This window comes from Anoplophora glabripennis, unplaced genomic scaffold (assembly GCF_000390285.2).
Source record: "Anoplophora glabripennis isolate ALB-LARVAE unplaced genomic scaffold, Agla_2.0 scaffold429, whole genome shotgun sequence".
NCBI lineage: Eukaryota > Metazoa > Arthropoda > Insecta > Coleoptera > Cerambycidae > Anoplophora > Anoplophora glabripennis.
This window is the reverse complement of record NW_019416876.1, coordinates 49,269-61,732: the sequence shown is the minus strand read 5'-3', so window position 1 is coordinate 61,732 and position 12,464 is coordinate 49,269. Positions and strand designations below refer to the sequence as shown.

Sequence of the window (12,464 nt, the reverse complement as noted above, 5' to 3'; positions counted from 1 at the left end):
CGCAGTTTATCTGGGATTATGTGCGGTCAATAATGACCAGATAGTCACAGCTGAGTTGGGTCGAATTGTTTAAATACATGTCCACATCACAAAACTGTTTTAATGTAAGTGAGATGTGGACAAACAAATATTTAAGTAACTTATATTTTCTATAATTAACGCAAATCGGAAGAAATCCAAACCAATATAATTAAAATCTCATTGGTGGTAATTCTGGGAAGCTACTTGGACATAATAATTGTGGAGTAAGCATTAAATTGCTAGTGTAGGTAGTAACATAGTATATTAAAAAAAAAACTATTAATGTTTTTTAACCAATCTTACACTGTGGATATTATTTAAACTAGGTTTGCAATTACTAATTAATTGACTGACAGTTTCTAATTCGTCTCGTTATCAAATAACCAAAATGCGTTTTATGAATACTGGGTTAATTTTTTTCTACCATTTTAATTTTTTTAAACTCCTATTAATTTCCCTTTTTATTTTTGGACCGGGATCGTTTCTTGCTAGTTTTTTTTTCACTAGCTCAACTATTTGTGTTTGTAAATCCCTACTGGTTTCTTCTTTAACTATTTCCTTGACTTCCTCGACTGTCAACATAGAGTCACTCGATTCAACTTGAACAACAGAAGCCCTTGAGCGCATAGTTTCACTGCGCTCTATTAGAACCTTAGTATCATTTATATCTTTTTTTATTTCTTCAAGCTTCGTACTGATTTCCTGGTGGAAAACCCCCTCTTCCCCTTGGTTCTTTGAAATCTCTACCACTAAATGTTTACTTTCACAATGGTTGTGAGCTATAATTTTATATTGTTGTTCCAGTTCTTCTAATAATTCTCTGAAGTGTTCTCGAAAAGTTGCTAGTACTTCTTTGTGTTTCAGGTTACGATCTTCCGTAGCTTCATTATTATAATTCTCTCTTTCCAGTTTTGCATTTTCGAATGGATTTTTAGTCATTATGTAGTCCCTCACAGTCTTTAAAATATCTTCTTTAACAGTCAGCATGTAATTTGGTACCTGGAAACCCGTCTCTGATTCCCAAGTCCCTTTAATGTCTTCTGGATTTTCCCAAGGTAGTAATCGTCTATGTCCGTATTTCTCCGTCTTACAGTTGCTGTTTTTAAAAAAAGTTTGTTCTTCAACAATCACAATTCCTGTTTTTCGGTATAGTTTACAAGTTTTCCATTTCGTGTCGTCTTTCACAACTGTTTTCCCTTGTTTCAAACCAGCTTTGTTTCTTTTTGAGTCTCCAAATAGCACTCCTTTCGTTATTTCTGTCCGTGTGGCACTTTTGTTCTGCTCAGTTTCCAGGAAGTAGTTGAATATTCTGTCAGAAGCGTCTTTGGCGAGTTTCTGCATTGCTCTTTTAGGTCCTCCGTTACAGCTTAGCATGGTAAACTGATGTTCGAAACTGAAGAATATATCAACAGATGATTCGATTAGTATATTTCGGATTTCTTCCTCATGGTCACTGAAATAATAAACCAAATCGGCTAAAGCTCTCGAGTTTGTCTTGTCTATTTTGTCGAATATTATTATTTCGCCTTTGGTCACAGCGCTGCTTAATGCAGAGCCTACTTTAGGTACTGTAGAAAGTAATTTGCTGAAGGCGGTTGTATAAATGCTGTTTGGATTGCTGGGCACTTCCCTTTCTTCTAGAAGTCTGAGACATAGATTCAGGTTTAATTCCACATTTTCCACGAGGTAGTAGGAGAACTCTTTAAGTCTCTCTAATGTCGTTGTTATGTTTACAGTATCGTTAAATTCCAAATCGAATTCATCATCTGCAAGAACAGATTATTAGTATATTAGTGCTAACGTTAAAGTGTTGTGTATAATCACGAAATAGTAATATGGGGTGTTTTCTAAATTTACGTCATAACATAAGGAGTTGTTTTTCCTGAATTATTTTGAACCAAAAAACTTTAATTTCTAAGAAAAACAAGTCATTTTCGGGATATAATTTGTACAGATTTAATATTTACAGAATTTTCCACAAAGCCAACATCTGACACGTTGAAAATTAAAGTAGTAATAATGGATAAAATAAAACACATTATCATTGGCGAATAAATGAATTTATTTATGCATTTATACAAACATTGTACCATGTGGCATGTGCATGTGTAAAAGTGCCAGTAGAATATACAGGGTGCTCTAAAGGGTTTATACAACGCTCCACCATATAATACGGCTCAAAATAAGTCGATTTAACTAAACTTGCCTTACACTGTAATAAAAAGTATGGTAAAATTCCTCGAACTTTCCATGGTAACCTGTTGCCATGGAATGTTTAAGTAAAATTCATGTACGAGTATAATCACTGTACATTTTACAGGATTTATTTAATATTACATAAATACTTGAACATTCCATGGCAACAGGTCACCATGGAGGAATTTGCCCATACTTTTTTATTACAGTGTAGTTCATAAATTGACAATAATGGTGTCAGAGTTAAAAAAAATAAATAACACTTTTTTAATATATTTCCACTACTTCGAGCTAATTTCGTGAAAGGACCCCGCACAAACCTTATGGAAATGGATCCCCGGTAAATCTCTCTCAAATTTTGGGCATGAACTCTTCAGGGCATCCTGATCAAAAGTTCTCATGGGCACAGAACCCGGAAACAGCTCCCAACACCCCAAAATCACCCCCAAAGATCAGGGACTCATTATAACACACCACCAAAAAAGTATCAGTACACACACATGCAATATATGGTTTCCGGTGTATTTTTGAGCGCTGGACACGAATACGTCATAATTTTTGCTCTAGTACGTATCAGTCTTCAGCAAATCGCTGAAGAAGCTTCAGAACACTGAAGAAAGAAGTTTTCTGGTCGATTTTTGCACGCTGAGCAAGATTCTGAGGTCAAATGTGCTTTAATTACCTTAAGTCTTTAACTAATAACTAAAGAAGCTTCAAAAACAGAAGAAAGAACATTGTGTTCTGTAATTCACATGCGATATGTACACACCACTGAAGAACCATGGTGTTCTTTCTTACTTTCAGCGATTAGTTGAAATCTTAAGGTAATTGAAGCACATTTGACTTCAGAATCATGCTCAGCGTGCAAAAATACACCGGAAACCACATGTCGCATGTGAATCACAGGCCACAATGTTTTTTTATTTCTCTGAAGCTTCTTCAGCGATTTGCTGAGGACTGATACGTGCTAGAGCAAAAATGATGACAGATTCGTGTCCAGCGCTCAAAAATACACCGGAAACCATACATTGCATGTGTGGGTCTGATACTTTTTTGGTGGTATAATGAGTCCCTGACATTTGGAGGTAGTTTTGGGGGGTTGGGAGCGGTTTCCCGGTTTTGTTCCCATGTGAACTTTTGATCAAGATGCTCTGAAGAGTTCATTCCCAAAATTTGAGAGAGATCCACCGGGGATCCATTTCCATAAGGTTTGTGCGGGGTCCTTACGTATCCGGTGGTTTTTTGAGATGAGAAATTTCTAGAGGGCGCCACAAGCGACCATTAGGACGCATTTAAACTGCCAAACCATTTTTGTGCCACGGTGTATTTCACTTTGGGCTGGAAAAATCTTTTCATCCAACTTTTCTGCTTAAAAAAGGTATACCTTGCTAATATCTCTAAAGCCAACCGTTTTCAACAGAATTGCATTTAAATTTGTAAATGCATAAAATAATTTGTTTAAAAGTTATTTTCAACTTAATGATAAACGAAATTAGGAGCAATCGTTTATTAGCAAGAAATACACCTTTAAAGAAACCAGTGCAATTACAATTTTGAATTTCGTTTCATCAATCTAACACAATCTAAACAATGTAACCAATCTAAACGACTTATCGCATAGTCGAATAAATATAAAATAAATCTTTCGAGAACTAGTACCTTCGGTTCATTTTGTCTATAAAAATTAAGATATTACGTCATAATGATTATGAAATAAGTCTAGAAACACTCCATATCTATACAATGTTTTGGACAAAGATACCGTTGTAAAAAAAACCTCAGAAAATGATGTTACGCTGTTATTTGTAAATGACAAAATTACAAAAATCTTTTTTTTTTTTAATATTATACCTGCTCCCTGGATGATATCTTTTTCCAAACTTCCTGTATATCCATATTAGTAAAATAACATACAGGGTGGCCAAATGAAAACGAAACAGAGAGATTTTCAGGAACTGCGTCAAGATTGTAGAAAAAAGCTCAGTCCCGTCGAATTTAGATTAAAGGGGGACATTCTTTGCTGGTATTTCTAACTCCGCCACTTTCACTCCCAAGCAAGGGTAAGCATCACAAACAACTAGTAATGGTAAAAATGTCAGTCATTCGAGTTAAGTACGCCAATGGTATAAACTTAGTATCTCTTGCGTTACACTGGTTTTTGGCAATTGGTTATCACTTTCGTAAAAAAACACAATTGTAAAAAACATAAATGAATGCTATTACACACATACAATGAACGTAAAATTAGTGGATTCCAAATTATTTTCTGTTATTATTTGGAAGCGTTGGTTGGTTTATTTAATTGTGTTTTTGAAAATTAAACACTATGGTTTATTCCATTGCGGAAAGGATATAATAAGATATAATTTCACTTTACTTTATGAACAATAAATGAACGAATAGAACAGCTCGGCTATTTAATGAACAACATCAAGATCGACATGTTGGGAGGAAGTATGTTCTAGAGTTAGTAGTCTAATAGACAGAGAACGTATCCAATAAAAAACGAGAAATTGAAAAACCTATAGTTAATGAAGCTAGTGAAGTTGCAGTTTTGGGACAAGTTCATATTGATCCTACATTAAGTACGAGGCAGCTGGCATCTGTGTCTGGGACCAATCGAACTAGCATACAAACCATTTTTAAGAAGAATAAATTCCATCCATACAAAATACATTTAGTCCAGGAACTTCATGAGGATGATTATGACCGTCGTTTGCAGTTTTGCGGAATAATGAGTAAGCGAGCAGGGAACGATCCTCAGTTCCTTTTTAACATCTGTTTTTCTGATGAGTACAGTTTTTTCTTGATCGGGACGGTAAATCGCCACAATCGCCGCTATTGGTCCGATTCAAACCCAAGAGTATTTCTCGAGGTGCATACACAGCAACCGGAAAAATTAAATGTATGGGCTGGAATTTTCGGTGACCGGCTGGTAGATCATTTTTTTCTATCTGATAATTTGACTGACCAAATGTATTTGCAATTACTGGAAGAGGCTATTGACCCTGCCTTGACTGATATTATCGAAAATGTTCCAGAGTATGATGAAGATCATTTGATTTTTCAACAGGACTGTGCTCCTCCGCATTATGCGTTAATTGTCCGTCAGTATTTGGACCAGCGTTTTCTACTGAATTGGATTGGGAGAAGAGGCAGCATTGAGTGGCCTCCACGATCACCGGATTTATCGCCCCTTGATTTCTTTTTGTGGGGATACCTAAAAAGTAAAATCTATAAAACACAGCCAGCGTCGCTGGAAGATTTGCGTCAAAGAATCGTCGGCGAATGCCGTCGGATCACTCCGGAAATGCTTCGGAATGAGCGCGAACGTTTAGACCAAAATCTTTATTCTTGTATGGAAGCGGGCGGTCATCAGTTTGAACATTTAATCAACTAAGTAAGCAGTAAGTAAGCAACTAAACATAATTTAAATTTTAAAATGTAAATTTTTTACAAAGTATTGGGCGTAATTATAAAATTTAAAGTCTGTTGTAAAGAGAATTGTAAGAGGTTTTAAAAGAAATATTACTCAACCCCCAATGCCATTTAAATATTTTGGGGTGATGCTTACCCTCGCTTGGGGGTGAAAGAGGCGGAGTCAAAAATACCAGCGACGAATATTCCCCTTTAATCTAAAATCGACGTGTCTGAGTGTTTTTCTACAATCTTGACGCAGTTCCTAAAAATGGCTCTATTTCGCTTTCATTTGGCCACCCTGTATAATGTTTTGAAGGTAATAATAAAATAGAAAAAAATAACCCATTAAGATATACAAATATTACCTGGTACATGGTTAGAGGTAGATAGTGATTCAGTCATGGTACCTGAAATGACAGAAATATTGTAGCAATCAATATACATAGAGGGTGTAATAATTTAACGTGACAAAAATTGAAGCGCGTTTTCCTCGCTTAAATTTAATAATATATTTATCATATAAAGATATGTTCGAAAACACTTCGATTTTAACTTACCGGGAGTTCAGGAAAATGGGTATTTTTAAAATAGTAAGAGGATACGTGGAAAAACGTATCGAAAAATGTATTGAGACAAGGGATGTAATTTTCAAGGCAGAATTTAAAATGCAGATTTTTTTTCAGCGGCATACCACAATTCTGAGGAAAGTATAAACAGCATACCCAGTACCTACTTACTGGATTTAGATGAGACTTGGATTTTTTCATTTTAAGTAGGGCTTTATTATGTATTGTGTAGACAAAATTTCTTATAATAATAATAATTTAATTTATTTGCCCAACAGAGAAACAAAAATAAAAAACATACATAATAATAATATAAAACATTTTAAAAAGTTACATATAAAACAGATATCACTTGAACTGAAATTATTAAAAAGTGAAAATATAATGGATATTACAAGCCAAATACAATAATGAATATTGTAATAATAAAAAACATACATAATAATAATAATAAACATTTTAAAAGGTTATTAATAAAACAGTTTATATTGAAATTATTCTTATCGATGTTAATGATGTTATCGATATTAATGAATAATTTAACATTCTATATTAGAAAAAAAAGAAAGGTTTTGGAAAATTTTAACATTCTATATTTTTGTAGCGTTAAAATGATTCTTATTGAAATGTATTATGAACATTCGAACACTACTGCGATGCGAAGGAAGCAGTATGACCCATGCTCTGCATAAATTTCTAAAAAGTATTAAATCATGCCCCCAGCCACCTCATGCATTTTAAACTTATATTTTTTTGCTAGTGTTGGTAGTACTAGTAATCCCTACTGTAAAATTGAACCAAAATATTATACAGGGTGAGTCATTAATAATGGTACACAGCTTAATGGCAGATTGTTAACGTCAAAATATAGTGATTGAGCCAAACATGCCTTAATCAATTGTTGCTCCTTTTCCTTCTACAGGGTGTTAAAGTTGAAAAAATATTTTCCTTTTTTATCTATATTTTAAGTATGTATATACCGATTGTTTTGAAAATTTGTAGTTTTACGTTTTTTGAGGAAGCAAATACGAATATGCAAACAGTGTTGGGGTCACGTTTAGAGGGCGCTAGTTATACTGTCCTATCAATGTAAAAATCTGTCTAACTATTTGTATTTTACAATTTTGAATTTTTTAATTACAAATTATTGAACTACGGTCAATTCTAAATAAAAAAGGTGAACTAGTTACACATCGATAAACTAAACCGTTTTCGAGATACAGACGTTTTAAGTGTTTTTCAAATTTAGTAAAATAAAAATTTATTGGAATTCAAAAAAGTGTGCCGCAAGGAAACAATGAAAATGAACGAAAAAGTTTTCATGATTCTTTCTTCTTTTTAGAGACTTTTAAGGGTTTATAAAAGTTACCTTATTTATTTATATCCTTAAAATATTAATTATCAATAGAGTTGTCATAATTGGCCGTGCACCAAGGGCGTGCGGTTCATCAACACAAAATAAAGTGAAGAATGATGATAAGATTTATGTCATTGTATGTCATTGTATCATTGTGAAACACGTAAATTGTTTTAGGCGTCGTTGCCATCGGTTCCACAATCTGGATGGGATCCGTTATAGATCGCATCATTATGTTTCAGTGAAACTTATTCGCGGTGGTGATAAAATATCTTAATCTGAATAGAACGACCGTTCGACATTTACTGATGTAATATTTGCATTATTAAATAATCTATTTCCAAGCTGGTTGGTAATTTCCACTCGGTGTTGTATTTATTCCAGTGGGAATGAAATGTTTTATTATTTACTATATCAAGTAAGTAGGTATAAAGATTAAATACAACATAAATTGAGTCTTCTGGTTTTATCAATTTTTTTAAACGTGTGTTGTGCACTGTTTAATACTTATTACTTTACGTTTATTAATGTTTATTTTAAACGTTTTTATACATATACAAGTATGTATATACTGAATTACATTATTGTTTATATTTTTTTAGTAAAAGAAAATATTGTTCGTTATTTAACTTTCCCTATGACCACACGCAGTTGAAATAACATGTGTTGAGTGCCGCTTTGTTGGACAAATTTACTACTGATAAAGCTGCAATGCTGATCTGAGTACATAATTTATTACTCCGTGCTTTTTTATTAATTTTATAGAAAAACAATAAATAAAAAATCAAACATTTAAACGAAGGGAGCAGCTTAAATAGATATTCTTAGAACTCACTATTTTCCTTTACTTTCACAAAATTCTTTTCTATTCCAAAAAATATATCTCCGTCTTGTTTTCCACCTGAATAGTTTTTATGTTAATAATTTTATAGCTACTTCCCGGTAAATTTGTTTTTTTTTTAGTTAGTATAATATGAATTGCTTGCTGTTTTTTAGCACCAACTATGCTCGACATAATTACACACAATTTTGCATCAAGAGACAACCAAAATAGTAAAAGAAATCGTTCGATTACAGGGAAATCGGCGACTAAACCGACAGCTCGGCAGCTCGCGTAGTTGACCGACGGCGACGGTGCCAATGCCTAGCGGACCGATTTTGACAGCTGTTATTATCAGTAACTTTGTTTCTTCACTCTCTATATTTAAATTGTGAGAAAAAAACGGAATACTGTTGGATAATTTTAAAGGTATCGTTGGCGTGCCAATGGTCACGATTACAGAAACAATAGGTATTGTAATATACCACTGATTCACTATCAACCACATGTACGTAAAACGAACTTTAGAAAACCATTGTCAGTTTATTGGTTTTAAAAAGTAATCGGTACTGGAAATATTAAAAATGTTGAATAAGAGCATGAAACAGATCATACAGAACAGAATAAATGATTACAAGCCACGTTTGGAACAGTACCTTTATTTTCTTCATGTTGGCCATTAAATTTCGTTAAGTTAAAATTATTAAAATAGTAAAATCAAGGTTTCACCGGCTGTGATTGATATAATTTTACAGCCAATCCGCGATCGCATTATCTCGAGCGTAATGTAACGGTTTTGTCATTGGTAATTGTAAACGAGTCATTAATTCACAGGCCAACAAGGAAAAAATTCCAGAGATCAGACACCACGTTTCCGAAGGCATTTGGCGCGCTGAATCCGAATCTGGCCTCAGAATTGATCCATCACCCTAGGTTTCCGAGATATTCTAACCTAAAAGTGCAAAGACACGTATTTTTGCTATTTTCAAGGTTATGTAACTTGGCGAAAAAATTTTTTTTCTCAAAACTGAAAATATCATTGGAAACTACTATCTTTCCCCTTCAAAACGCATTTTTTTATTTGTAAAAAGCTTTATTTTTCGCGGAGATATCGTCGATTAAAGATGATCAGTATAGCTTCCTTATTAAACCATGGCTATAACACAATATCACTAAGCGCTACGAGCCTTAGAGGGCTCGCAGCGCTTAGTGTTATTGGGTAATAGGGCTTGAAGTTAACCTTCCTGACGATTAGGGCTCACAGCGCTTAGTGTTGTGGGGTTATAGGGCTTGGGATTAACCTTCCAGACATATAGGGCTTGGGGTTAACCTTCCTGACGATTAGGGCTCGCAGCGCTTAGTGTTATTGGGTTATAGGGCTTGAAGTTAACCTTCCTGACGATGAGGGCTCGCTCCGCTTAGTGTTGTGGGGTTATAGGGCTTGGGGTTAACGTTCCTAACAATTAGGGCTAGCAGCGCTCAGTGTTATGGGGTTAGCCATGATGTAATAATATAGCCATACTGGTCATCTTAAATTGACGATATCTCCGCGAAAAATAGAGCTTTTTCCAAATAAAAAAATGCGTTTTGAAGGGGAAAGATAGTCGTTTCCAATGATGTTTTCAGTTTTAAGAAAAAAATTTTTTTCGCCAAGTTACATAACCTTGAATATAGCAAAAGTACGTGTTTTTTGCACTTTTAGGTTAGAATATCTCGGAAACCTAGGGTGATGGATCAATTCTGAGGCCAGATTCGGATTCAGCGCGCCAAATTCCTTCGGAAGCGTAGGGTCTGATCTCTGGAATTTTTTTTTTTGGAATTTTGTCGGCCTGTGTTACTAGTAGCAATCGTGCAATGTTGGGTTGCCTAAGCTCGGCGGTCACGTGGCTTGTAAACATTTATGAAGGCTGTGTACAATTATTGAAATAATACGGACTTTATAAAAAAAAATGCCGTTTATCTAAAAACAAAATTTACATTCTACATAATAATTCTAAAATTATATTTAAGAAAACATTAGAAAAAAGTAAACACTATTCCTTTTTTATTTTGACATAATTTAAAGATCCTCTTAATGTTGTAATAATATTCAATATAAACAAAATTATAAAATACAAAAAGTTGAGGATAAAGCTGTTAGTAAATGCAATTTATATAATTCAAAATCCTTAGAAAATGCTTCTATCAAAATTTTGTTTGAGTGATTTGAAAACAATTTTAGAATTAATGACTTTTCAAAAATGTCCGTAAAAATACTTAATTGATTTCGTGTAATTCCATGTAAAAGTTTTCATTTCAAATTAGTCAAAATAAATTTTCTCCAATATGGCATATTCTTTTTTGGAACACTGTGTACTCATATCCTTAAGCAGGAAACTCATTATATTTTGAACGGACGGGTCGGCACTGGACCGGACGGCACAGTACCGGTAAAATTCGTTTACATGTATTTCAATGAAATGCAACCCATTACAAACGCTCGGCTCAGTTCGGCACAGTCCAGCAAGGCAACGGTCCGGCCGGAATTTCCAGAGGGGAATAAAATTCGTTCAAGACGAACGGATATCCAGTCAAAACTAGTATCTGTATCATTTACTCTGTCATTACTTACTACTATTAGCTCTTCTTTCGACGAGCTCTCCATTGTTTACTCGCTTCCTTTCCAATTCGGTGACGTACTGGCTGTTACAAATGAGTTAACTACAGTACGTGACCGTCCGGTCCGGTCCCGTCTCGTTCCGTCCGTTGCCGAGCCGGCCGTTCATAATGACTGAGTTTCCTGCTTTAAACGTAGGTACTTATGTAATTGGATAGGTATTGTAAATTTGTTATTCGTTCTTATTCAATAATAAATGTGTTTATTAGAAAGTTACCACTATCTAACATATTTTTTACTTACTAATAGGTGCTGCGAAGGATCAGCGCAATGACACTAAAACAGCACTGTTAAACTTATCTTGAATGAATGAATTATAGATAGATACCTATGCATGACTCATATTTGTGTATTTCCCCAGCCAGACCGATATGTATTGTACAGACCTTCGTTTACTTTTATCTTTACCCGTTCTGAGGTTTGTGACTGTATAGCTGAGTACTGATATATGAATTAATATTTGTATTTCATTTCAACATATTTATTTATCTCATAAAAAATTGATATAGTGGCTTGATATTTATTAAATATCGATATTTGTTGAGATTGGCGGATACCATCTTAACACTTTATAGTCGAGGGAATGAAGCACTAAAAAGGCCAAAAGTTCGGAATTTTTTGCACTAAGACGGATCGGAATGCGGTTTTTTGCATTCGCTTCCAAAAATTTTTTGTAAAAAAGGTATCTACTTTGTATCTTATACAAACCGGAAATTGCATTGTTGCAGCCAAAAATGCATGCAAAAAATGCATTTTTTGAGACGGCTTTTGGAAGATTTAATAACTTTGTAAATAAGAGTCGGAACTGGCCCAAATCGGATTCCCGGGGGTTTTCGAGGTCGCTGATCACGATTATGATGTTCAATTTGACCCACAGCGGACTTGAAGCTCAGGAACGCCGATGAACGTCACCTCCGTGGGAGTCTCCCAAAATTTATGCTGGGAAGGAGAGAAACTCGACGCCCGGGGTTTTTTTTGGGTCGCTGAATTCAAATATGGCATCGGCAAACACCTGGTCTCATAAATTGACACATTCATTGATGTGTAACTCTCGCCTGGGGCCATCGAAAAAGTTGATCCGGTCCTGTAAAATTTGAGTCCAAATGGGTGAAATTTGGATTCAGCGCCCCAAAAAACCCCCATAACGATTTTCGGTTTGTCTTTAGCGACCGTGTCTGGAAAACCCTCGGAGACGACGTTCAGGCCCAGGTTCCGGTGCACTAGGTGTTCGGGGTTCGTTTTTGACGTGAAATTTGGATTAAACGCCCCCAAAAACGCCCCTACAATGATTTTCGGGTTGTTTTTGGCGATCTTGTCGGGGATGACGTCCACGTCCAAGTTCCGGCGCACCAGGTGTCTGGGGTGTTCGCCGATGCCATATTTAAATTCAGCGACCCAAAAAAAACCCGGGCGCCGAGTTTCTCTCCT

At 35.0% G+C, this 12,464-nt stretch overlaps 1 protein-coding gene across 2 annotated transcripts; it reads right to left on the bottom strand.

Annotated features, from left to right (window-relative positions):
• Positions 1 to 264: 264 nt before the first annotated feature.
• Positions 265 to 11,440, bottom strand: LOC108908152. Of its 2 annotated transcripts, XM_018712086.2 has the most exons (4): positions 11,365 to 11,419; positions 11,280 to 11,312; positions 6,003 to 6,044; positions 265 to 1,787 (listed from the first exon to the last, which is right to left on the bottom strand). In XM_018712086.2, the coding sequence occupies exons 3-4, from the start codon at positions 6,037 to 6,039 to the stop codon at positions 442 to 444; spliced, it is 1,383 nt and encodes a 460-aa protein (XP_018567602.1). In that variant the 5' UTR covers positions 6,040 to 6,044; positions 11,280 to 11,312; positions 11,365 to 11,419; the 3' UTR covers positions 265 to 441. The 2 variants fall into 2 exon arrangements, with proteins under 2 accessions (XP_018567602.1, XP_018567601.1); XM_018712085.2 differs by having other exon boundaries at positions 11,280 to 11,440.
• Between the last annotated feature and the right edge of the window lie 1,024 nt (positions 11,441 to 12,464).

Coding starts and splice junctions, on each gene's coding strand:
- LOC108908152 (XM_018712085.2), bottom strand. CDS start 6,039: ATGACTGAATCACTATCTACCTCTAACCATGTACCAG. Junction 1,788..6,002: donor TACCTCTAACCATGTACCAG/GTAATATTTGTA, acceptor CTGTTCTTGCAG/ATGATGAATTCGATTTGGAA.